Source organism: Oryctolagus cuniculus, chromosome 18 (genome assembly GCF_964237555.1).
Source record: "Oryctolagus cuniculus chromosome 18, mOryCun1.1, whole genome shotgun sequence".
In the NCBI taxonomy this organism is placed as follows: Eukaryota; Metazoa; Chordata; class Mammalia; order Lagomorpha; family Leporidae; genus Oryctolagus; species Oryctolagus cuniculus.
In genome coordinates, this window is record NC_091449.1 from 10934474 (window position 1) to 10960850 (window position 26377).

General features: G+C 57.2%; 1 protein-coding gene across 4 annotated transcripts; it reads left to right on the forward strand.

Annotated features, from left to right (window-relative positions):
* The first annotated feature begins 6199 nt into the window (after nucleotides 1-6199).
* LOC100354094 (insulin growth factor-like family member 4) lies at nucleotides 6200-25531 on the forward strand. 4 transcript variants are annotated; one of them, XM_070062064.1, is made up of 5 exons: nucleotides 6269-6325; nucleotides 6984-7034; nucleotides 7131-7393; nucleotides 7554-7686; nucleotides 25293-25531. In XM_070062064.1, exons 1-4 carry the CDS (start codon nucleotides 6316-6318, stop codon nucleotides 7635-7637), a joined length of 408 nt encoding a protein of 135 aa, XP_069918165.1. In that variant the 5' UTR covers nucleotides 6269-6315; the 3' UTR covers nucleotides 7638-7686; nucleotides 25293-25531. The 4 variants fall into 4 exon arrangements, 2 of the variants coding, with proteins under 2 accessions (XP_051693379.2, XP_069918165.1); XR_011383916.1 differs by lacking the exon at nucleotides 25293-25531 and adding an exon at nucleotides 11440-13053 and having other exon boundaries at nucleotides 6277-6325; nucleotides 7554-7906; XR_011383915.1 differs by lacking the exon at nucleotides 25293-25531 and adding an exon at nucleotides 8567-8881 and having other exon boundaries at nucleotides 6277-6325; nucleotides 7554-7906.
* Nucleotides 25532-26377: the final 846 nt, after the last annotated feature.

A 26377-nucleotide genomic window follows, 5' to 3' on the forward strand; every position in this document is an offset into this window, starting at 1 on the left:
GAAGAGGCTTGGAGCTGGCTGTCTTGCGGTGGGTTAAGCTAGGACCGGCAGCGCCAGCACATCATGTGGGTGCCAGTTCGAGTCCTGGCTGCTCCATTTCCCATCCAGCTCTCTGCTAATGGCCTGGAAAAGCAGCAGAAGATGGCCCAAAAGTGTGGGCCCCTGCACCCATGTGGGAGACCCAGAGGAAGCTCCAGACTCCTGGCTGCGGATTGGCTCAGCTCCGGCCATTGCAGCCTTTGGGGAGTGAACCAGCGGATGGCAGATTCTCTGTCTCTGTCATACCTCTCTTTCACTGGAACTCTGCCTTTCAAAGAAAGAAAGAAAGAAAGAAAACAAAACAGGAAGAGGGCAGAAATGATCCTCTGGCTGATTACAGGGGTAGAGGAGGGGTGTGGAACTGTGGGTCCCACCTCTGTGCGGGGCAGGGCGGCTGAGGCAAGGACCGTGAGAAAAAATGCAAGTTGGGAAAATCATGGGAGGGGCCGGGCTGGATCTGAAACCAGTGCCAACCTCTGGAAGGACCTGACCCACGGCCAGCACTGAGCCAAACAGCCCCAGCCCCAGCCCCGATCCATCTCTGCCACCTCGCGCATCAGCTGTGTGAGGGTCCGGGGTAGGGTGACCCAAGCCTGGGCCCCCAGACCTCGCCCTCACCCTCGCCCTCGCCCTCGCCCTCGCCCGCACTTCCTGATGCATTAGGAGGCACCTGCAGCACTGGAGAAAACGCGGGAGCTCACGGGGACCTGAGCCACACGTGGGGGCTCCTGGCCAGGACACACCGCTGACCTCCAGTGCACTGCAGAGGAGGGGGCACCTCCAGAGGGGCTCAGGTGGGAGCCCTGGTCGGAGCTGCACTGTGGGGCGACCCGCAGTGACCAAGTGCCCCGTGGGCAGAGGCCATGCCCTGACCTCGGCCCCGCAGGGCGCTGAGCGCTGGACACAGGAGTGGGCGCTGACAGCCGGCATCTTCATTCTTCTCATTTCCACGGGCGTCCCGGGGCGTGCAGCACCCCGTGTTCCTGTTCCACCAGGGCTGCCAACCCCATGGCTGCGTGTGAGGGTCGGGGGAGGGGGGCTCCGTTCTCCTCACTGCTCCTCACCCGACCGCGCCCTGCAGAGACCGAGAGCTGTGAGTGGGCCCCTTCCCTGTAGCCCAACACGCAGGGAGCAGCAGGGACCTGGGCCAGGGCTCAGGGGTGCCCTAGGGCCGGAGTTCCGATGACTCACAGGTTCCCTGAGCCCTGTTTACCAGACAGCTGTGGGCAGAAGCGAGAACATAAAAATGGGTGATGCTGCCAGCAGTCTCTTTCCTAATATCCTAAAGCTCTCGTTATATTTATAGAAGCCCGTGTTGAATATGCAATTAGTGTGCAGTTTGTTTCTTTGCTTATAGATTTATTTCTCTATTTGAAATGCAGTTTTACAGAAATAGGGAGGAAGAGAGGGAGAGAGACAGAGAAGCAGATCCTCCATCTGCTGGTTCACTCCTCAAATGTCACCGGGAGCCAGGAACTCCATCCGGGTCCCTCACGGGGTGCAGGGGCCCAGGCGCGTTGGCCATGGCCCAGAGCCTTTCCGGGGCAGCACCCGGAAGCAGGATCAGAAGCAGAGCAGCCAGGACTGGAATGGGCGCCCCCTGTGCGGTGCTGGTGTTGCCAGCAGGGGTCTGAGCCACAGTGGCACAAGGCAGGTCCCCACTGGTAATCAAACGTTTGCTATGGTCACATCATAAGTAAGTACACACACACACACACGCGCGCGCACACACGTGCACACACACATTACACACACATACACACACACTACACACACACGCACACACATACACACACACACGCACACACACACAGTCTCTCCAGAAAGCAGGGATATCTGCAGGTGTTCCTAGGACCAGGGCACCCCAGTGAGTTAATCCCTGTGCAGAGCTTTGGCCCTAAGCCCTGAGGCTGGGCGCAGGTGCACACTTGGTTGTAAACTGAAATATCCCAGCTCCACCGCTCTGCAGACACGGAGGGACTCCCTGAGGTGCGGTACAGGCAGCGGGACAGAGCGCGTAACTGAGGACAGAGCTGCTGTCCTGGGGGGGGGGCGTCCAGGTGACAGGTGCTGTCACCGTCCCTGTGAGAGGCGGGCAGGACCTCGTGACGGCCTTCACTCAGCTCTGTCTCCTGGGGCCCTGGCTCCCGGGCACGGACACAGCCCACGCTCCCCAAGCTCACAAAGCACAGCCAGGCCTGCTTTGCCGTGTGCTCACGGGAGCCCAGAACACACGTGCTGGGGGACGTCCAAGTTGTGCCCACGGCAGCACCCTGCACGCCATGTTCCTCCACCTTCCACCACCGAGGACGCCCACGTTTCGTGCCTTCTCGCCGGGTCAGCTCGCCCTCGCCCTCGCCCGCGCCCTCGCCCGCGCCCGCGCCCGCGCCCGCGCCCTCACCGGCGCCCTCGTCTAACTCTGCCTGTCAAAATAAATAAATAAATGGTAAATGTGTGTGTGAGAGATTTATCTGTCTACCTTCAAATAAAATGAAAACAAAATTTTAAACAGAAAACTGGAAAGCCATATACTGATTTCAAAAAATTTCATTTCAGGATTCCTTAATTTGAAAGTCAGACTTACAGAGAGACAGAGACAGGGAGAGAGATCTTCCATCTGCTGGTTCACTCCCCAGATGGCCACCATGGCCGTAACTGGGCGAGCCCAAAGCTAGAGCCAGGAGCTTCTTCCCTGTCTCCCAGGTGGGTGCAGGAGCCCAGGGACTCGGACCCTCCTCTGCGGCTTTTCCCAGGCGCATTAGCAGGGAGCGGGATGGGAGTGGAGCCTCAGGACGTTCCGGCACCCGTGTGGGACGCCAGGACCGAGGAGGCAGCTTTGCCCTCTGTGCCACAACGCAGCGCCGTGAGAAAGTTTTGCTGCAAAATAAACTCAGACTCCCTTGTTCTGATGGCTTGAACAGGACGTGGCTGGCGGCACTGGGGAGGAGGCGCTCCCACCATGTGAAACCCGGACACCCATGCGCAGGAAGCTTACCGGGGAGAACCACGAACTCGTTGCTGCTTCCCGGGACTCCTGGAGGGGACAACGCGCCTGGGGCCTCAGTAGTTTACAAAGGAGTCCATTCAAGCAGCCTGGGCCAGCACTGAAGCTGAGGTCCACAGGGCCAGACCAAACCTGCGCACTGAGCACAATTAATCTTGACCAAGTCCTACAGCCGAGGACACATGAGGGACGGCGCAGATAACAGCAGAGCTGACCCTCGCGCTGACAGCAGCCGCTGCCTTCTCTGTGGGAACCAGCGCTGGCTCCGCCCCCAGGAGCTGCACAGAGGACCTGAGTTCCCACGGGAGTTTAACCCAGCAGGACGGCGGCCAACTAGCTTCAGTTTAATCAGCTGGTGCTGTGTCAGGGGTTGCGATATTGCCCTGTACTCAGAAAATGCTCAAGGATTGCTTGTTAATAAAATCAACAAATTAAATCAAGGGCTGGGCGGCTGCGAGTCGCGGCTGCGGTGCTCTGGGGGACGCTCAGGTGTTGGCTCCTGGGCTCTCTGGGCGCCGAGCCTGATGGCTCCTGCTTATTGGGGCGGTGATGAGAGATCTCGCCTCAGCCGCAGCAGGAAGAGCACCCGGGAAGCTTCCCCGAGCGTCCTCTCCACCCGACTGCGCCCCCAGCACCCAGGGCAGCTCCGTGCGTGCGCTACACGGGAAGTGACCACGCAGCCCCTGGCGGCCCTGACTCCGCCCCTCTTGGTTCTTTGTTATTTTCTTGGTTCTTTGTTATTGCCGTGGGCGTGGTTCCGGAGCTGTCTGGGCGCCCAGGTCCCATATCTGAGAGCCTGAGGGGGAGTCCACCCTTGAGCCCAGGAATTCACAGCCTGGGCGGAGATGAGGCCACATAGCTGGGTCTGTCCTGCGCGGGAGTCCCAGCACCGGCTTTGGCCGGATTCACCCCAGCTGTTGCCGGCGTTTGGGCAGCGCCCCCTGGGTGGGAGGTCACTCTCTGTTTCACTAGCTCCACCCGCACTTCCACCCGCACCTTTCAGGTAGAACAAATTATTGTAATGCTTTAACTATTTAATGGAGCTCCTTTCTCTTCAGCTAATCAAGACGGCACCACCGCGGCTCAGCCCCAGGACCCTCAGTTCTGAGAAATGTGCTGGAGTTCTGGAATCAGCGTCTTGACCTTGACCGAGCCTGCACTGAGAAAGGGAGTCTGTGTTTATTTTGATCTCCCGATGCTTTCTGTATTTTATTAACAATGCAACATTCCCTTTTTAGGGAAAAAAAGGAATGAAATCCAGTGCTGATGCGAGCGATGGACACAAGCAGGTGTGGAGGGCGATGCCAGCAAACGCACACTGGGCCCTGCAGGCTGCAAAGCGAGCCCGAGGAACGCGCCCTCAGCACTCACACGGGGCTCCCTGCACCTGCCCAGCCCAACTGGCTCATGCATATGTAGTGGGGCAGTTCTGACGCATGTGGGCTAAATTAGTCAGCATTGTTAGTTACTCAGAGCACATATGTGTGCACTAGAGGTTTCTGTACTGAAGAGTACCCATCCTCTGCAGAACCAGAGAGTGACCTTCAAGGCCCATGAGTGGACAGGTTGCACGAGGCTGCCAGGCGGCAGGGCAGGGACTGGCCTTGGTGAAGCCCCGCCTATGGGTCAGGCTCTGGCGATGTGGTCTCTGCACAGAGCAGCCCCGTCTCCCAGAACCTCCCCCTTGATGTCCTGTGCTTGGCAGGAAGCTGGAATTGGGAGTGGAGCAGCCGGGACTCGAACTGTGCCCATATGGGATGCCGGTGCTGTAGACGGGGCTGAGCCGCTGTCCCACAGCGCCGACCCCATGTCCTATTATTCCCGTTCAGCTGTCTGGCTGCGTTTGTCTCAGTGTCACTTGGCGCAAGGGACACGGGTACCAGGAACCTATGGCTAGTCTTCCTTTCTCTGTGTAGGTAACGAACTCAATTTTTTTTCCAATTCGTTGCAAAAGTCAGCCATTTCATAACAAATGCTCCCTGCCCTCTACCCATCACAGCCCCCAAGTGTGCAAGAGGGGAGGAAAGCCAGTGTGAAGGGTGGAGCAGGTGACAATCCGTCAGGGACTCCCCATCAGGCGGCAACTCAGCCACGTTTCTCCATTGAATGAGCCCAGTGCACACGTGTCCCCACTGGCTGTCACCTCTGTGAGGGCCTGACCCTGGAGCTTGGGCAAGCAGGGAGGTAGAGCGGCCAGCAGAGGCGGAAGTCGGCAAATTCCAGCAGGCGATGTAGAACCCGGCAGAGGGGGCACCACCCGTAGTCCACGTCTTTTGGGTGACCGTGGGAGCAGGCGTAGGGCGTGATCCACACGATGGTGGGGCCCAGCACCCCAGCCTAGCACCTCAGTCATCGGGCGAATGCATCTGGGACGGTGGCTCTCGCAGGCCTGATTTCCCGGCAGCTGCTCTCTCAGCGGGGGACGTCCGGCGACCAGGGGACTCCTGTTAGGGTGCAGGGGAAGCAGAGGCACCGACTTCACACCCGCAGAGGAGGGAGCAGGCGGCTCTGTACGCAGCCATCAGACCCTGCAGGTGGAGTCTCCTCCTCTGACCTGGGACAGGAGAGTCCCTGCCGCCGGCGATGCCCCCTAAGGCCTCTGCCCCAGTGCTGTGTCAGCCTCCCTGGGGAGCCCCGGAACACAGAGGGGCGGCCTCTGAGAACCCCACAGGCGTTGCACTCACAACGGAGTGATGCTGACGGGCAGACAGCAATGACAAACACGGGGTAACAATTATCTGGTCAAAGACCTTAGAGCAACAAGAAAAAGGCACCGTGGACACCAGGGTCCCCCGTGACTCTGTCCCTGGCGACTCCCTGGTGGAGAGTCTGCAGCCCCGGAGGAGCCCCCGATCCTGCTGCACCTTCGATGTCTCCCACACCTGACTCTGCAGAAGCAGGAGCCCTGCAGGTGTGGACATGGGGGGGCCTTGAAACTTCTGGGATAAGGCATGTGGGGAGCCTGGAAACAGCCAGTGTTTGGGGAGGGCGGGTGCCCTCAGGGGAGGGTCTCTCCCAGCTGGGCGCCCCTTCAGCTGTGCCCAGAAAAGGCTCTCAGGGCGGAGGGCGTGAGAAGGCGGCTGCCTCCCGGGCCAGATTCAGGAGCTGTTACTGAATGACTGCTGTCTGTGCCGTCCCCACCCTCCCAGGCCCTGCTGCCTGTGTTGCCACATGATTCACAGGTCCAAGTTCGTATAAAAACCACAGAGCCAGGTCCCACCCCAGAGGTGCAGCTGCTCCACCACCCACTGCCCTGCAGCCGGCTCAGAAGCATGGTGCTCGGTGAGGAGACCCCAGCCCCAGGGAGCCTCAGAGCCCCCAACCCTGCTGGGCTGGAAACCTGACCCTCTTTTCACTTGTAGAGAGGTACTTATTTATTTGAAAGTCAGAGTGACTGGGGGAGAGAGGGAGGGAGGCAGGGAGGTAGGGAGGAAGAGAGAGAGAGAGAGGTATTGAGCGCTTCCCTCTTCTGGCTCCCTGCCCAGGTGGCTGCAATGGCAGGGCCCTGAGCTCCACCGGGTCTCCCCCGAGGGTGCAGGGCCCACGCTCTCAGACCATCTTCTGCTGCTTTCCCACTGCATAGCAGGAGCTGCATCAGACGTGGAGCAGCCGGGGCTTGAACCAGGACCCGTGGGTGATGCTGCTGTCTCAGGTGGCAGCTTAACCCCTGCACGGCGCCAGCCTGACTCTCTCTCCCCTAAGCAGTTCTTGTCTCCCTCCTCGTATCACCCTGGTCCTCTCTGATGCTTTGCCACCTCCCTCGTACCTGCAGCCTCAGAACCTTAACTCCTCCCGGAGCCTCCCTGTGTGTCCCCCCTGCCTGCCCACACCCCAGGACCCTGACCCACTCTGAGCGGCATCCGTGAGCAGGGAGCTCCGTGCCGTCGCTGGGGCCTGGACCAGGTGTCCCAGCGCTGTCCTCATCCCCTCTGCTTCACAGCTGCCGTCTTCCTCTCTGCCCTCCTGGGCTCGCTCTCGGAAGGAGTCCCAGGTGAGAGCAGGTGCATGAGGCGGGAGGAGGCAGCATCACGGAGCTGGGGCTGGTCCCGGACACAACCCCGGAGCCCACCCAGCTCTGGCTTTGCAGGGCCTGACGGTCTGTGGCTGTGCCAGCCAGCGCCCATGTGCGGGGACCAGGCCTACAACCCCCTGGAGCAGTGCTGTGACGATGACACCATCCTGCCCCTGAACCAGACCCGCCTCTGTGGCCCCCACTGCCGCTACTGGCCCTGCTTCCAGCGCTGCTGCCTGGAGTCCGTGGGCTCGCACACTGACAGAGTGGTGAGGCTTAAGCTGCCCGGCGTGAAGTCCGACTGCAGGACGTCCCCCATCTCCAGGATCTGCGCCCAGGTGAGGGTCTGGGATCCAGGCCCTGCTGGAGAGGGGGGAAGGTGAGTCCCACTCGGCGGGCAGACTCTCCCTTGCCATCTCTGGGTAGCCACGTAACCGCTGGCCTCCTGTCTGTCTCCCCCCATCCCCTGCCCCTCTGTTCCCCCCAACTTCCCTGCAGGAAAAGCCCCTGACCGGACCTCTGCCAGATTCCACCTCATCTCCAGCGGCCTGGAGAGCAGACGCAGGTCGCCCCAGACTCTGATGTGTGGGGGTCACTTGTGCTGCACTGCTGTAGCCCCCGTGGTCCCTGGGTCAGATGTCACTTTCCCAGGACAGCAGTGTTGGGAAGTGGGCTGCGGGGGAGGCTGTCAGGTCAGGGGCAGAGGGGTCACCTCCCTGGAGAGTGGGTTGCTGCCCAGCCAGGCCGCCTCTCACATTCTGCTTCTTCCATGGGCTAACGTGTTAGAGTTGGATTGCTCTTGCCACCCCAAAAACGCTCCAAGAGACCTTCTCTCATGCAATTAACAAAGGGTAAGGTTTATTGATGATCCGACATGTCGGGGCCCCCGTCCCAGTACAGGCAAGCGGCCCCAAATAGTCTTGGGTTGGGGTTTTTATACACGTTTAAACAAAGAAAATCAATCATTGCATGGATCAGACAGAGGTATAGGGTAAACAATTGATACAAGTTAAGTGATTTTACAACCAGTTGATTTATGAATACAGGGAGTACAGGATATCAAGTAAGGGCCTGATTAGACCTCAGAGAACCATATGGCCTATACAGGGAGTATCAAAAAGCCTCCTATTGCCAAAAGGGAGGGCCACGCAACAAACACAACAAGGTTGCAGGAACTGCCTTGATGATACCTAGGAATGCAGCCGAATGGCGATAAGGGACACATGGTGGGGTCAGGGTTCCAGGAGGCAAAGAGATATATGGTGACTTCTTCTATCTTACTTAGGTGAAACTAAGGTTACGCTCACATTGGGGTAATTTACTGACTAATTAACTTTATAGAGAATGGCTATGCAGAGCAAGTCTAATGAGGTCAGGAAAGTTCACCAGAGGAGGTTGAGGAGGGAGCGGCTTTTAACTTTTTAACCCTTCAAACGCAGGGTTAGGGCCCTGCTGGGTGCTGCCTCTCTGTCTTCTACTTTCTGACCCAGCTGTTTTTTTTTTTTTTTAAGATTTTTTTTATTTATTTGAAAGAGTTACACAGAGAGAGAAGGAGAGGCAGAGAGAGTTCATGCCGGTTCATGTGGGGGACGCTGAATCCGGAGAGGCCTAGAGGAACTACCTGAGCCTGCCTCGAATTTGAAAACCTGACTTTAGGGAGTGCAGTGGAGGATGGCCCAAGTGCTTGGGCCCTGCACCCCATGGGAGACCAGGAGAAGCACCTGGCTCCTGCCATCGGATCAGTGCGGTGCGCCGGCCGCGGCAGCCATTGGAGGGTGAACCAACGGCAAAGGAAGACCTTTCTCTCTGTCTCTCTCTCTTTCACTGTCCACTCTGCCTGTCAAAAAAAAAAAAAAAAAAAAAGACACTAAAAAAAAAAAAAAAGAAAAGAAAACCTGACTTTAAGTTTCAAATCCCTGGTAGCAAACACCCCAGCCCCAGGGCGCTTCTGCCTAAGGATCATCAAGGTGGTATAGCAGGAGTGGCTAAGACCCTTTTGCATCGCAACACCCCACCCCTTGCCCGCATCCGCTCATCCACTCTGTACCATCCGCTCTGTACCTCAGCTATATATACACCTCCCTTTTACAATAAAGTAAGATCCTGCTTTGACTGGGCTTCACACCGCGCCTGATTGTCCCCGGGGTTTGGGGAAGGCTGAGTGGTGGGTGGCGCACTTCCCCTCCTCGGTCAAGGCAAGCTGCGGGCAGCCTGCCTAATTCTCCGGCGGTGGCGAGGAACAGTCACCGCAGGTTCACTCCCCAACTGGCCACAATGGCCAGAGCTGAGCTGATACAAAGCTGGGAGCCAGGAGCCTCTTTCAGGTCTCCTACATAGGTGCAGGGGCCCAAAGACTTGGGCCATCTTCTACTGCTTTCCCAGGTCACAGCAGAGAGCTGGATGGGAATTGGAGCAGCTGGGACTCGAACCCGAGCCCAAATGGGATGTCGGCACTGCAGGTGGAGGCTTTATCCACTACATCATAGTGTCAGCCTCGGAATTTTTTTTTTTAAGAGTTGAATGGAACCTGTTTCCAATGCTACGTTGCAACAAAAATATACAAGATGTAAAGATACAAAAATATTTGGAAAGCCACGTTATGTTTCCACTCGGTTTGTCACTCGCACTCGCAGCCTGGGCTGGGCAGGGGCCAGGCTGGGGGAGCACTGGCTGCCCAGACCCTCTGGCGAGAACGGTTCCCATGGAAATGCAGCATCCTGCTGGCTCACAGAAGAGCCTCACCCCGGGAGCTTTTCCTAAGACAGCGTCGCCAGACAGTCGCCAAAGCGTGTATCTGTTCCTGTCCCTGATTTCTGCAGTTCCTCTCCGGCATTACCAGCGAGCCAGACCAGGGCTGACTGCTTTCAACTTCCATGTCCCATGGCTGAGAGGCCCACGCAGCCACCTCTGCCAGCCTCAAGAGTCACACCAGCTGCGCTCCCAAGGAGGAGAGAGGAGAGAGGATTCGGGGGTGGGCGGAGCACAGGGACCTGCTCACAAGAGGCAGACCCCTGTGGCCAGCCAGGGCGCGGACTCCTGGCCCTGGGTATTGGAAGCCAGGCTACTGTCCTCACTCTGAGGCCCTGCTGGGATGTGGTGCAGGAGGCAGGTGCCAGCACCGGCAGCAGCTGGGGCTAGGGCTGGGGGTTGCTGGAGCCGAGGCCACCTGCGTCCTGGGACTCCAAGTGCAGACCTCACACAAGGGATAGGGGTTGAGGCCGCCGAGGCAGTGATTCCCAGGTCCAAGCTTCCGTCAGAAGTCCAAGAGGACGGGCTGCTCCACACTCCTTCCCAGGCCATGGGCGCTTGGGGCAGCACCCCTCACTCAGGCTTAGCCTTGGCCGCAGCCCATGGCAGAGGCAACAAAGTCTCAGCCCCTCCGCCATCCTTACCCAAGTCTCAGTCCCTAACTTCGCCACTGCAGACTCCTCTCCTAAGAAGCTGACTCTCCCTTCTACCTCTCTCCATGCCCCGACCCCACACCACCCCCAACTCACCACTCACTCTCACCAAGGCAGAGAAAGGCAGACAGGGCATGGACAAGAGGCTCCATACAGAGACAACTCAGCCTAGGCTGAGCCCACGTGGTCTGAGGCTGACAAGGAAGGAGCCCCACGTGGGGACCAGATCACTTGCACAGCTCTTTGAGTTTCTTTTGATAACACAGGGGAAATGTCTAGGTTGATGCGGTGGCACAAGCCCCAGCAAATCTTTTCTCTCTCTCTCTCTCTCTCTCTTTTTTTTATAAAAGGAAACCCAAGAATAACTACACAAAATGGGTAGAACAGCTTCATTTTGCCTGCATCATCCCCACCCCTGTGCTGGCACTGCCCAGCACCAACAGGGAGCTCCTGGGCCCCCAGGTTCCCCAGGCAGCCGTCCAAACCCTCCAGGGCACTGCAGGAAGGGGCCACTTCTGTTTGCTGGGATTCAGAAAATAACACTCAGTACAGGCCCTTGGCAAGCTGAACACCACACTGGGGCTCAGAAGCAAGACCTCTCTGATGTGGCTGAATCAGGATTTGAATGTTGTCAACACACAAGGACCTTTCTGACCTGCTCCTGACCTCTCCGTCCTGTTCCCCTCTCTCCCTGAGGTTCATGGCTGAACCTGGAACCCCCTCCCCACAGCCAACCACAAAACCCAGCAATGTGACCCAGACCCGCCCCCACCTCTCTGTGTAAAAGACACAGAGAAACTCCCAGACCCACATTTGAGAGCAGGTCCTAATGTTCTCAGTCCGGATGGATCCCAGCCTACGTGACTCAGTGACAGTGAGAAGAACGTGAACAGGCAGGGCTCACTGAGCCCCATCTATCACCATTGGGTCAGTCGCCTTTGTCCAGTCATGGTTCTACATTATCTGTTCTGTGTCAAACCTAGGTATGGAAACCAAAGCCTTTGGGTCCTCATTTCTGAAGGTTCCTGTGCCGTGGAAAACCTTGACTCAGCAAACCTGTCTTTGGTGTGGGGATATTGGCCCTGATCTTTATGATGGGGAAGAAATGGATCACACCTTCCTGCCCCCACCCGCCCAGATTCCCAGGGAGACCATCAGAGCTGAGACATCTGCAGACAGCCAGGATGAAAAACAAGAGCAAGGGCCATCAGAAGCGGCCACCCAGTGAGCGTCGCAGCCCACAGCGGCCTGCCCTGCGTTAGCCACTGGAGACCTCAGCATCCCTCACAGCCGCCATGCACCCTGCACACAGAGCTCTCACTGAGGAGCCCACGATGTTCAGCCTCATGGGCCCCAGAGAACCCAAGCAGCCAGCAGAGCTGCCACAGATCCCTTGCAGGTTTGGCTGCAAGTACCAGACTCCACTTCCTCCTTAGAGCTGTGCCAGCGGGTGTTGCCACAGGCACCCTGGGACACACAGTAGCCCCAGCGTCCTGCCACCGAGCCCAGATCTCAGGTTCCCTGAAGCCACTCACATGCACACCACAAACTCTGCAGCACACATGCAGCTGTCCCCAGTTCCTGTCTCCAGGCTCCATCACCACACTCATGACCACAGCTGGCCCCTGCAGCCATGAACAGGCATGCTGCCAACTCCAGCCCCCACACCTGTGCATTCCCATGGAGCCATCCCATGGTGCCACACACATGCCTGTAGCTGTATGCCTGCACACCCCCAGCCCCAGGCCCCATCATCGCTGGCCTCTGTCTCACCACTGGACACAGAGGCACTGCTGGACACCTCACTAGCACTTATACCCGCTACAAATACCCATAGTTCCCAACACCAGGAACCATGTAGTTGCCAAGGTTGGCACCCCAACTGCCTGAGCTAAAGGACCTGGAGCTGCCAGAGGCCCCCACACCTGGCACCCAGCACCTCGGCACACCCCACTTTGCAAGTGACTTCGTAAGCTACCTTATAAAGTTTGGTAAAGATTTATTTATTTATTTGAAAGTCAGAGTTACACAGAGAGAGAGGAGAGGCAGAGAGGGAGAGAGGGGGAGAGAGAGAGAGAGAGAGAGAGAGAGAGGTCTTCCACCTGTTGGTTCACTCCCCAATTGGCCACCACGGCTGGAGCTGCACTGATCCAAAGCCAGGAGCCAGGTGCTTCTTCTAGGTCTCCCACATGAGTGCAGGGGCCCAAGGACTTGGGCCATCTTTTACTGCTTTCCCAGGCCACAGCAGAGAGCTGGACTGGAAGTGGAGCAGCCAGGACTTGAACTGGCGCCCATATGGGATGCCGGCACTGCAGGTAGCGGCTTTACCCGCTACGCCACAGCGCCAGCCCCGCTATGCCACTTTATAGAAGATGGTTCAGCATCTGAGAACCTAGGGAGCTGCAGGGTTCTTGGAACCCATCCCCTGATGATGTCACTCGCTGATGTTCCGGGGTGGAGGTGGGGGTTGATATGTGCAGATCCCACAGGGAAAACACATGAACCCTTCACGTTTCGAGTCCTCCAAGACTTTGCCTTGTGTTTCTTCCTTCGGCTGCATCCGATGCTTCCTTTCTGTTGTGATAAACCTGTAATCTTAAACATAGCACTGGCCTGAATTCTTTGAATTGTTCTAGTGAGTTATCGAACTTGATGGGACTTCAGGAATCGCCAAACTTGGACCTGAGGACCCCTGAACTTGCAGCTGGCATCTGGAATAAAAGCAATTTTATTACGAAGGACTTCAGCCGGTAACTTGTGAGGCTTGGCCTCATTTCAGAGAGTTAGTGGAGGGAGATGGCGACGGGCTCATGGCCTCACCACCAAGGTGCAATCATCTTGGGTCACATCTGTGCACCTGCACCAGGTATTAAACATAGTGTTTCTGACCAAGTCAGCACAACACAGGGGACTCAGCCCAGGATGTAAGCTTGATGAATGCTCAGAGCTATGTCCTCCAGGTGTGTTGTTCAACCCCTGCGTGTGGTTGATGGATCACTTGGGACGGACGTGCCCGTGTTTGACATTTGCAGGATTATGTCGTCCTTATACCAATAAGGTGGTCAGAGGGATTCTGCCCTGATGTCTGGACACAGAGCTACGTAGGGATAAACTGCTTGGCAAAACTGTAGGTGATTCAAGGGATTTCGGGGTCCATGTGGACTATATGTTTATGTCAGAGAGTTCATATGTTGAAGCCCCGATCCTCAAGTGATGGCTCAGGAAGGTGGAACTCTTGTGGTTGGGATTAGTGCCCTTATAAGAATGGCCGGCCTTAGCCTGCTCTCTTTATGCCATGTGAAAATACACTATATATATATATATATATATATATATATATATATATATATATAAAGATTTATTTGAGAGGCAGAATTAGAGACAGAGAGATGGGGAGACAGAGAGGTTGGTCTTCCATCCACTGGTTCACTCCCCAAATGGCTGCCACGGCCAGAGCTGGAGCTTCTTCCAGGTCTCCCACGTGGGTGCAGGGGCCCAAGCACTTGGGCCATCTTCCACTGCTCTCCCAGGCCACAGCAGAGAGCTGGATTGGAAGAGGAGCAGCCGGGACACAAACCCGGGCCCACATGGTATGCCAGTGCCACAAGTGGAGACTTAGCCTACTACACCACAGCGCTGGCCCCAGTATGCTATATTTTGACCTTGGACACTTGGGTTAAAATAATGAAGGCTCCAGGCACTGTATTCGGACGCATATTCATATTCATATGACACAGAAGTGGGCAGTCTGCCACCTGGAAAATGATCCTCACAGGACCTGACCGTGCTGGTAGCAGCAAGATGTCATGCTCCAGCCTCCAGGGAGGAAAAAATGTGTCTTCACAGACCACCCAGCGTAACACGAGCCCCAGCAGATCAAAGGAAACCCGACGATCCAAGGTGACAGCAGCACACACACGGTACGCGTGGGTGAGATCCTTCTGCTCTCAGCGGACACCTGGATGGAGAGGCATTTGGTGTTGCTTTGCGGGGTGGGCGCTGTGGTGCAGCAGGTTAAAGCTGCCACCTGCAGTGCCAGCATCCCACATGGACGCTGGTTCTAGTCCTGGCTGCTCCTCTTCCAATCCAGCTCTCTGCAGTAGAAGATGGCCCAAGTCCTTGGGAGATCCAGAAGAAGCCCCTGGTTCCTGACTTTGGATCAGCTCAGCTCTGGCCATTGTGGCCATTTGGGGAGTGAGCCAGCAGATGGAAGACCTCTCTCTCTCTCTGTCTCTCTCTGTCTCTACCTCTCTCTGTAATTCTCTTTAATTTAAAAAAAAAAAAAAAAGGTGTTGCTTGGGCTGCCTGCGTTCCGTATCAGAGTGCCTGGATCTGAGCTACGATTCCAGCTTCCTACAATGCAGGATGCGACAGCTCCAGGTCCCAGGATTCAGCCTGGGATGTTGTAAGGATTTGGGGTATGGACCAGTGAATGGAAAATTCTCTCTCTCTCTTTCGAACAAATAAATTTCAAAAGCCAACTGGATGTGTACGAGTTTAAGTTGGCCCCTAGCTGGCTTTGACGCTAACAGATATCGGCCTGCTGTGAAGACATGAATAGCCCAGGAGCCAGCAGCAGACCCCTCTGCAGCCGCTGGCCAGGACGTCAGCTTGCCTTCCAGGGGCTCCCAGGCTGTCGATGTTGACGCGGGCACCTGTGACATATGTGACAGTGCTTGCTGTGTGACAGCGCCGGAAGTCAGCTGGAGAGAGCTGGAAGACGTGGAGGTCTGGTGGGAGGACGTCACCCTGGGGGCTCAGGTGAAACCCGGGGGAGCTGCAGGCGGCTGGTCCTCTACCAGCCCTCTCCCCGGCAGGCGCACCGCCATCCTCCCCAGAACCGATGTCAGAATACTGACTCGCACTCGGGTCTTTTACGCCCGTTCACGCGGAGGGCTGAGACCAAGACGTGTGGGAGAGCCGTGTTTTGAACCTGTGCTTCCCCAGCCACGGCCACTGAGGCCCTCACGGAACATAGCAGGGTGCAGAAGGAAATGCAGATTTCCAAGGAATCCCAGAAACACCTGTGAGTCACCGTGGAAACCACCTGCTGCAGCTGGCACAGTTTTGGCTGTGTGAGTTTCTTGGGGAACAGGGTGGAAAAAACCCCACGTGGCACACACTGAGGGACTCTGCCAGGGTCTCAGAGCAGGAAGCTGGAGGCGGTAGCAGGGGCCCAGCCTCAAGCCCGGCACTGAGACATGGACCCAGGCACCGTGACGTGGGACCCAGGCACCGTCACATGGGACCCAGGCACCGTGACGTGGACCCAGGCACTCTGACATGGACCCAGGCACCGTGACACAGACCCAGGCACTCTGACATGGACCCAGGCACCGTGACGTGGAACCAGGCACTCTGACGTGGACCCAGGCACCGTGACGTGGACCCAGGCACTCTGACGTGGACCCAGGCACTCTGACGTGGACCCAGGCACCGTGACGTGGACCCAGGCACCGTGACCTGGACCCAGGCACTCTGACGTGGACCCAGGCACCGTGATGTGGAACCAGGCACTCTGACGTGGACCCAGGCACCGTGACGTGGACCCAGGCACTCTGACATGGACCCAGGCACTCTGACGTGGACCCAGGCACCGTGACGTGGACCCAGGCACCGTGACCTGGACCCAGGCACTCTGACATGGACCCAGGCACCGTAACGTGGACCCAGGCACTGTGATGTGGACCCAGGCACTCTGACGTGGACCCAGGCACCATGACTTGGACCCAGGCACTGTGACGTGGGACCCAGGCACCGTGATGCAGACCCAGGCACCGTGATGTGGATCCCTGGCACTGTGACGTGGGACCCAGGCACCGTGACATGGGACCCAGGCACTGTGACGTGGGACCCAGGCACCGTGACGTGGACCCAGGCACTGTGACGTGGATCCCTGGCACTCTGACGTGGGACCCAGGCACCGTGACGTGGACCCAGGCACCGTGACGTGGACCCAGGCACTCTGACATGGACCCAGGCACCATAACCTGGGACCCAGGCACCGTGACGTGAACCCAGGCACTCTGACATGGACCCAGGCACCGTAACCTGGGACCCAGGCACCGTGACGTGAACCCAGGCACCATGACGTGGACCCAGGCACTGTGACGTGGATCCCTGGCACTCTGACGTGGGACCCAGGCACCGTGACGTGGGACCCAGGCACCGTGACGTGGACCCAGGCACTCTGACGTGGACCCAGGCACCATGACATGGACCCAGGCACTGTGATGTGGATCCCAGGTACCGTGACGTGGGACCCAGGCACCATGACGTGGACCCAGGCACTCTGACATGGACCCAAGCACCGTAACCTGGGACCCAGGCACCGTGACCTGGACCCAGGTACTCTGACATGGGACCCAGGCACTCTGACGTGGACCCAGACACCGTGACGTGGGACCCAGGCACCGTGACGTGAACCCAGGCACCGTGACGTGGACCCAGGCACCGTGACGTGGACTCAGGCACCGTGACGTGGATCCCTGGCACTCTGACATGGGAAGCAGGCTTCCCAATCACGATTCTGAATGCCCAATCCTGTGTAGATTTGCAAAATGTTATTTAATAAGATTTTTAAAAGGTTTATCTTTATTTATTTGAAAGGTAAATTTACAGAGAGAAAAAGGAAAGACTGTTATGAGAGAGATCTTCCACCCGCTGGTTCACTCCCCAAATGGCCGCAACGGCCAGGGCTGGGCCAGGCTGCAGCCAAGAGCCAGGAGCTTCCTCCAGGTCTCCCATGCAGGTGCAGGGGCCCAAGCACTTGGGCATCTTCCACTGCCTTCCCAGTCATTAGCTGGGAGCTGGATGAGAAGTGGGGCAGCTGGGACTCAAACTGGAGTATTTTAGCTTCTTTTTCTCTTTGTCTCCTGTTCTTTGCATCAGCGGGCCGCCTCCACCACGGGGCTATAAAAATATTTTCCTATATTTGGCTAATAAAGTGTTTATAAAGGTTTATTTTTCTTCTGATGTGATTCGGAGTCTAATTTATCTTCTTCCTGGAAGACAGCTTCTGTGTTGGCAGAGGACAGCAACTCCGAGCGTGATGGGACCGTTTCTGGGCTCTGGCCCTGTTTCACAGCTCTTCTTGTGTTCACTTCATGATCAATGCTTTGGTTTTTTAAAAGCTTTGTTTATTTGAAAGTCAGAGTTACAGAGAGAGAAGGAGAGACAAAGAGAGATCTTCTATCCACTGATTCACTCCCGAAATGGCTGCAATGGCCGGAGCTGGGGCAGACTGAAGCCAGGAGCCAGGAGCTTCTTCTGGGTCCTCCATGTGGGTGCAGCAGCCCAAGCACTTGGGCCATCTTCTACGGCTATCCCAGGCCACAGCAGAGAGCCAGGTCAGAAATGGAGCAGCCATGGGCACTGTGGCATAGCTGGTAAAGCCCTGGCTTGCGGTGCCGGCATCCCATATGGGCGCTGGTTCAAGTCCTGGCTGCTCCACTTCCGATCCAGCTCTCTGCTGTGGCCTGGGAAAGCAGTAGAAGATGGCCCGAGTCCTTGGGCCCCTGCACCCACATGGGAGACCAGGAAGAAGCTCCTGGTTCCTGGTTTTGGATCAGCCCAGCTCCAGCCATTGCAGCCATTTGGGGAGTGAACCAGTGGATAGATAATCTCTCTCTCTGCCTTTCAAATAAATAAATAAATTTTGGGGAAAAAAAAAAGTGGAGCAGTCAGAATTTGAACCAGCGTCCATGTGGGATGCCAGTGTTGCAAAGGCCGAACCAGCACAACATATTTTTTCCTGCTTACATGAATTTATGGAAAATAAAACTTTAAAAACTTTAAAGTTTTTTTTAATGTTCTCATTCTAGAAGCTATGCACCATTTATGGAATTGGCGTTCTTTCTACCCATTCAGTGATATTTTCTATTTTTCCTTCCTAGATGTTCTCCATGCATTTTTTTTTTTGACAGGCAGAGTGGACAGTGAGAGAGAGAGACAGAGAGAAAGGTCTTCCTTTGCCATTGGTTCACCCTCCAATGGACACAGCGCTGCAGCCAGCGCACCACGCTGATCCGAAGGCAGGAGCCAGGTGCTTCTCCTGGTCTCCCATGGGGTGCAGGACCCAAGCACTTGGGCCATCCTCCACTGCACTCCTGGGCCACAGCATAGAGCTGGCCTGGAAGAGGAACAGAATCCGGCGCCCCAACCGGGACTAGAACCCAGTGTGCTGGCGCCACTAGGCAGAGGATTAGGCTATTGAGCCGTGGTGCTGGCCTCTCCATGCATTCTTTCCATGAAAGGCATCGCTGTGTAATTCATACGCTAGACCACTAGCACAGCCTCCCATTTCCACGTATATGTGGTTCCTGAGAGCAGAAAGTACAACAGTGAGCTTTGTACATTGAGTTTATAGCCTCCAAATCATTACATTTTGTTCCTTATGATAGTTTTGAGTTTCCCTCATTTTCTAGATATGGATTTTTTTAAAACAACCTTTATTTATTTTTTTATTTTTATTTTTTATTTTATTTTTTTTTATTTATCCAGCAGAGAGCTGGATCAGAAGTGGAGCAGCCAGGACTGGAACCGGTGTCTATTTGGGATGCCGGCACTGCAGGTGGTGGCTTTACCGGCTACGCCACAGCGCCAGCCCGAGATAGATACATTTTGCTACCTGAATTAGTAATTGTGTGTCACTTGACTAATAACAGCAGTAATTAACAGTAATCAGCATGAACTCCTGTGTCGGGCACTCATTTGTAGCATAACAGACGCAGAACAATTTTAAATAACAGAGACGTCCTCTCTCGCTGTTTTCCCACACATGTTCTTGCTTTGTTGACCACTTTGTTAACCTTTCGCAATTTGTAGTCCTGGTAAAACTCATCTGGCCAGGTTGTTTCTCATTTATTTGTCCTGTTTTATTGTCCCTTTATTGTCTTGATTTTCATTTATTCATCCCATACTACGTGCCACTTAGGCCGTGGGAATAAGGAAATAAACAACAAAAAAGGAAGTCCTTGTCCACAATGAGGTTACGGAGAGACCAAGAAATTCAAAAGGAAATACATATTGTTTGGTCAGCTCCCGCAGGGTGCGCTGGGAACCGAACCGCTGTCGACTGTGCGCGTCGGGGTCAAACACGGAGGCTTCGCTTGGATCCTCGTGTAGTGGCTGCGACCAGCAAACCGCTGGGAGCCGGGGACCCTCGGGGAAGCCGCAGGACGGGACCCCCGCCCGGCGCCCCCGCGGGGGACTCACCTGGATGGCGCGCACCCTGGCGGCGGCGGCGGGGAACGGGGCGGGGGGACCACGTCCAAGCTCAGAGCTGGCCGCGAGCCTGGGCCCCAGTGGGAGCCGCGCCTAAGGTGTCACTCCGCGAAGCCTGAGTATCTAGGCGGTTTAGCAGTCACCAGGGGCTTTTACTCGATTTTCCGTCTTCCCCACTCGGATCCGTGCGCAGGATCGGCGATTTTGTCCAGGACCACAGAGGAAGCTGGGGCACACAGCAGGTGCACGGCTGCCCTTAGTCTCCCCTCTCAGGGCAAGGACTCCCCAGGAGCAAGGGGCTGTGCCTGTCCTGGCTTCTGGATCATGCTGGGGCCCTCGAAACCCCCAAAATCAGGCAGCCCCCTGCCCCCTGCCAGGACCTACACCCGCCTCTCTCCTGGCTCACAGACGCAAGGAGCCCTGGACTGTAGGGGGCCCCTATTTCTGGGGCCGTGGACAAGCAGACGGGGTGCACAGGAGCTCCTCACGGTGGGCCCCGGGGAGAGGGCTTGGGCAGAAAGAGCTGGGCGTGAGCTGGGAGCCAGCGCCTCTGTGTGAGAACTCTAGGATGTCTGAGAGCCCTGGATTCCAGCGGCCGGTTCCTCGGTTCCTAGGAGGAACTTAAAAGGGTGTTGTCTGCAGGACGGGGGGGAGGGGGCGCCTGGAGAACAGCGGGTGCCTGAGTGACCCAGGCAAGGGGAGAGGACCCTCACAGGAAGTGCCTGGTGGGGGTGGGGAGGCGGGATGGGAGAGCAGCCTTAGGGGAAGAAGAAATGAGTATTGGGGCAGGTGCTGTGGCTTAGCGGGTAAAGCCACTGCCTGCCAATGCCAGCATTGCATATGGGCACCGGTTTGAGTCCTGGCTGCTCCTCTTCTGAGCCAGCCCCCTGCTAATGCACCTGGGAAAGCAGCGGAAGACAGCCCAAGCGCTTGGGCCCCTGCACCCACATGGGAGACCCTGATGGAGTTGCTGGCTCCTGGCTTCAGCCTGGCCCAGCCCTGGCCATTGCAGCCATTTGGGGAGTGACCCAGCAGATGGAAGACCTCTCTCTCTCTCTCTCTGTCTCTCTCTCCGTCTCTCTCTCTCTCTAACTCTGCCTTTCAAATAAATAAATAAATAAATCTTTAAAAATAATAAATGGGTGCTTGTTGTAGCGGTTCCCAAGCTGCCAGCAGAGGGCGCCTGGAGACTCAACACCTGGGTGCGCAAACAACTCCATAAAAATGACCGCTCCGCTTCTCCCGCCCTGGGTCCGTGGGGCAACCACGCTCTTTGGCGGAAAAGAAAAGCCCGTTTTGAAACGGTGCCCCCTGCCACCCCTACTCCCCCGCCACCGCACTTATGCGGTGTGGGCTGTGGCTTCGCACGCCTCTCTGTGTTCTGCCTTTTTGCAGGTGTGTGTGTGAGGCTTGGGTCACATTCAGTGCCTGACGTCTGACTTTTAAACATTCTGCAATCCAGCACGCGGCCCTCCAGCCGTGCCCTTGTCCCCGGACGACCGTTGCGTCCATTCCACAGATGGACAGACTGAGGGAGGATCCGTGGGCGGGATTCACATGGACGTTGCCCCAACGAGATGCTAGGAACTGCAGACAGCGTGGTGAGCAGGAAGGAAAACGGAGCCCCTTCTGTCTTTCCATGTCCTGGCCTGGGGCGCGGTTCCTGGGACTCCGACGGCCCGGGGCGTTGTTGAAAACTCCCCACTTCGCTCTCAAGGATCCTGTTTAACAGAGCTCATCAAACATAAGGAGCCCCCAGAAGTCCCCGGAAAATGCACATTACAAAAAAAAAAAAAAAAAAAAGCCGGCGCCGCGGCTCACTAGGCTAATCCTCCGCCTAGCGGCGCCGGCACACCAGGTTCTAGTCCCGGTTGGGGCGCCGGATTCTGTCCCGGTTGCCCCTCTTCCAGGCCAGCTCTCTGCTGTGGCCCGGGAGTGCAGTGGAGGATGGCCCAGGTGCTTGGGCCCTGCACCCCATGGGAGACCAGGAAAAGCACCTGGCTCCTGGCTCCTGCCATCGGATCAGCGCGGTGCGCCAGCCGCAGCGCGCCGGCCGCGGCGGCCATTGGAGGGTGAACCAACGGCAAAAGGAAGACCTTTCTCTCTGTCTCTCTCTCTCTCACTGTCCACCCTGCCTGTAAAAAAAAAAAAAAAAAAAAAAAAAAGGCTGGATTTTTAGAAAACGTTTATACCAAACCAAACTTATCTCTTTTTTTATTTGAGAGAGAGAGAGAGAGAGAGAGAGAGAGAGAGAGAGAGAATATCTCTCTTTCAATGGCTTACTCCCCAAATGGCTGGCCCTGAGCCAGTTTGAAGCCAGGAGCCAAAAACTGCACCCAGGTCTTTCACGTGGGTGGCAGGCACCCAACTACGTTAGCCCCGCTGCTGCCTCCCAGGGCACACATCAGCCAGAAGCTGGAGGTGAGCCCACAGCCGGGACTCCACCCCAGGCACTGAGATGCGGGAGGCGGGCGGCAGCACCGCCGCGCCAGACGCCAGCCCCTGCGTTACCTTTTCATGCCCTTTTCATTCTGAGAAATAGAAGTTCATTCGAAATTATACAGGGAACTCTCGAAACGGCTGCTAGGATAAGTGCGAAGGACAGGAAGTGGTCTGGGGGCAGCAGAGAGGGGCTGTGTCCTTGCCCTGGCATCAGAGAGGAGGGGTCGCCGAGAGCGGGCGGTCAGCGAGGGGCCAGCGCCAGGCTCAGGGACAAGGCAGGAGTCTGAGCTGCACCTTGAACTTCTCCTTGCTGTCTTGACTATTTTACTCCTCTCACTTTTAAAGACTGATTTATTTGAAAGGTAGAGTTAGAGAGAGGCAGAAAGAGAGAGAGAGAGAAGTCTTCCACCCATTGGTTCACTCCCCAATTGGCCACAATGGCCAGAGCGGAGCTGATCCAAAGCCAGGAGCCAGGAGCTTCTTCCAGGTCTCCCTTGTGGGTGCAGGGGCCCAAGCAGTTGGTCCATCCTCTGCTGTTTTCCCAGATGCATTAGCAGAGAGCTGGATCGGAAGTGGAGCAGCCGGGTCTCGAACCGGCCATTTGGGGGATGAACCAACAGAAGGAAGACCTTTCTCTCTGTCTCTCTCTCTCTCTCACTATCTAACTCTGCCTATCCAAAAAAAAAAAAAAAAAAAAAAAAAAAGAGAGAGCTGGTTCTGAGAAAATCATGAGACGTCTTGCACCACAGTTGCCAGTGGGCCCCAGATCCAGGACTCAGCTGACAAAACTGGGGGTGGGCTGCGTGGTGGTGTGGACGCACCTGGCAGACCAGGTGCTGGATGATGGGGGCCAGGGCGTTGAGTCCAAAAGGAGAGGAAGTCAGAGAAGCGGGCCTCGCTCACAAACACACACACACAGGACTGGGACTCCGATGCCCCCGGTCAGGGCCCGACTGTCCTCGCTCCCGATCCCGGCTCCCCCTGGTGGTCAGTGTTGGGAGCGCACGCGCGCACTCAGCGCCGGGTGCATGGACCCAGGGCAGGCACTCATTCCCCGTGCAGAGCCAGCCCTGCTGCGGGAGTCCCTGCCCTCATCCCGCACACGGGGGACGGGAAACGAAACACAGAAAACCAGGCCTTGCGCTCGGGAAGCCACCCCGGACGCCCGAGCCAGGGTCCTTCTCCGACTTTATTCGTCTCTGGGGCTTCTGGGCAAAACCCGCACCCCCTGCACCCCACCAGAGGACAGCGGGGTCTCCGCGGTGCTGGACCACGCTCCCAGGGGGCGGGGGGCTGAGGGAGGCCGCCAGGACCAGGCTCCCAGGGGGCGGGAGGCTCCGAGGCCGCCAGGGCACGCTGGGCCCATGTACCTCTGCCTGCTTCTGCCGCGTGTGTCTTGCGATGACCTCATAGCTAATTTTGCTGGGAACTGCAGCCTCAGGGCAGGAACCCAGCACTGAGAAGGCTCTGAGCCCCGCCCCGCCCCGCCCTCTCCTGCGGGGGCCCTGGAGCTCCTGGTGCCTGGCTCCCTGCAGCTCTGCACGGGGTTGGGTGAGCAGGGGAGGGGCCATGCCCGGGGGCCCCAGATGTTCCCCAGCTTGCCAGGGAGCCCGGGAGGTGCAGCCGCTGTGTCAGGGCAGGCAGGGTTGAGTCAGCACACGCGGAGCCAGGCCTGTCAACCATCCACTCCCTGCTCATTCCTGGAGTTGGACTCTGTGTTCATTGATGCTGGGCCACAGTGCACTTAGTGCCAGGCCTGCTTCTCTTCCCAGTGGAGACCTGGAGTGGGCGGGGCTGGGTCAGGGGCTTAGGGCACCAGGGAGGGCTTCCTGGAGGAGGGGACTTGGAGGGACCTGGGCAGCCCAGCTTTGCCCTCTCCTTGCCTGGGCTCTCAGGGTAGAAGGCAGGGGAACCCACAGAAGGAGCCCATCCTTGTAACCCTCTTCCTCCTAGGGAAGTCACTCCTAGGCTAGCCCGCCCCTGGGGGCTTAGCCAGCTTGGGCACCAGCTTATCCTGAACCCTAGGCTGCTGTGGTCCCTGGATTCCTGCCCGTGAGGCGTAACCCACTCCCTGTAGATTGTCGCACTTTCTGTCTCCCTGGTCTCAGGTAAGCAGCAAAGGCGTGGCTGAGACGTGGTGGGCTGGAGGACCCGCCTGGAGGACCGGGTCACCCCTACGGGCCCAGCAGAGGCCCTACGGAAGGGACAGGTGGCCTTGCCTGTTGGACGAGATGGAAAAAGTTCGTGAAAAACACCTGTTCTGAAAACACTATGCATGGGTTCAGATTTCCTTAATTCCCTTTTCCCATGAACTCATCGCTGTCCCTTCACGTATGATGGCACTGGAGGGAGGGAGGGAGGGAGGCCCTGCATGCAGATGGCGACCGTGTGGGATTGGAGCAGAAGGAAGCCTGGCACAAGGAGGTGTACACATGCGTGGAAGCACTGGCCACCTCCAGCCTCTCCAGGACAGAGACCTTCTTGGGTAGAGGGATCCAGGTACCTTAACCACACCTGTCCAAGCTGAAACAGGTGGGGCCAGCGCTGTGGCACAGCAGTGCCAGCATCCCATAGGGGTGCCGGTTCGAGTCCCGGATGCTCCACTTTCAATCTGACTCTCTGCTGTGGCCTGGGAAAGCAGTAGAAGATGGCCCAAGTCCTTGGGCCCCTGCACACGTGCAGGAGACTAGGAAGAAGCTCCTGGCTCCTGGCTTCTGACAGGTGCAATCCGGCCAATTGGGAATAAACCAGTGGATGCAAGATCTCTCTCTCTCTCTCTCTCTCTCTCTCTCTCTCTCTTCCTCTCCTTGTGTTTAATCTGACTTTCAAATAAATAAACCTTAAAAAAAAAAAAAAAAAAAGGCATGAAGGTGGGACCAAGAGCTCCACCTGTTGGCTGCTCACTGATGCACCTGTCAGCATGACGAGGGCGTGGCCTTCACTGTGGGTCCTCTCCCTGCAGGAATGCATGCGTGTCACGTGACTCTGGACATTTGGGGAGGAAGGTCTGAGGATGCCAGCTGGGGAGGAGCTTGCTCCACATGGGACGACTCTGGGCTGCTTCAGCTGCATGGATTGCAGGGGGTGATGTCCTGGGTCCTGCCTGCTGGGCTGTGCCGTCACAGCGGGACGGGGCCATCATCACCGTGTGCCCCCTAAACCCCATCAGGCAGCCCCACGATGTCACGTCGCTGGGAGAGAGAAGGACGTCACACTCCTCATGCAAGACCTAGTCAGGCAGCACTCTGTGCTTCTCACAGTGTTTGTGGAACATCCCGGACCTCCTGTTATGAAGCAGGTGCACCCGAAGGTTGACCGGAGGCAGGAGCCCGGGGGGAGGCTGCAGGGGCAGAGATGGCCGTGCAGTCCCCAGGGTGCTGTAGGTCCAGTCTGAGCCCTGGGCTGGGTTGTAGGCCACATGTACCGGCCAGCCCGTATCTCTCCCTGCCTTCCCCCACCCCTTCTTGACAGCCACAGGATGGAGCAGGTGTGTCGGGACACTCGCCGGTGGGTGTGTCCCAGTGGGTATTTTTAAAATTAGACTGGAATAGTTGGAAAGTGGACAAGTGCTCACAGCACGGAAGCTTGTCAGCCATTGTGAAATTAACCTTGCTTGTGGCAGATGTCGTCACCACACCGACGCCTCCTGTGGAGTCACGGCCACGGTTAAGGATCACAGGAAGGGAGCGGGCTCCTGGCCCACGCACAGCGCTGCCTCTGCCCCTGCAGCTGCCTCACCATCCTCCCCGCCTACGCTGTCCACGCTGGGTGGTCGCTGTCTCGGGGCAAGTCTTCCACCTCCGCTGGACCTAGAGCTCAGCGGGGCAGGAATCGGGCCAGCCACATCAGTCACGGCCATGTCCCCTGCTACTGGGGACCCCGGGCCAGAGGATGCTCATGGGAAATGAGCGCTCAGCCAGCTGGTCCCCTCCACGCAAGGCAGACACTGGACAAGGCCCACTGCGGGTTGCCCAGCTCAGCGACCTGCACATACCCTGGCCCACACAGCCTAGGAAGGGTGAGCAGGCCTTGGGCTCAGGTACTTCTGGGCCAGCCCTGGTGAGGCTTCCCGGGCCTCCAGGTGGAGCTGGGAGATCCGCACTCCTGGGCCGGGGAGCACAGGGAGGGAACCTCGGGACTTCCCCTCCTCACCAGCAGCAAATGAGACGCGTCTGCCCTCTGGCTGCAGCACCCGGCCGCAGGCAGGGGTTTGGTGGAAGTTCTGGGTTTCAGGAAGAATGGCAGGGGTGCAGG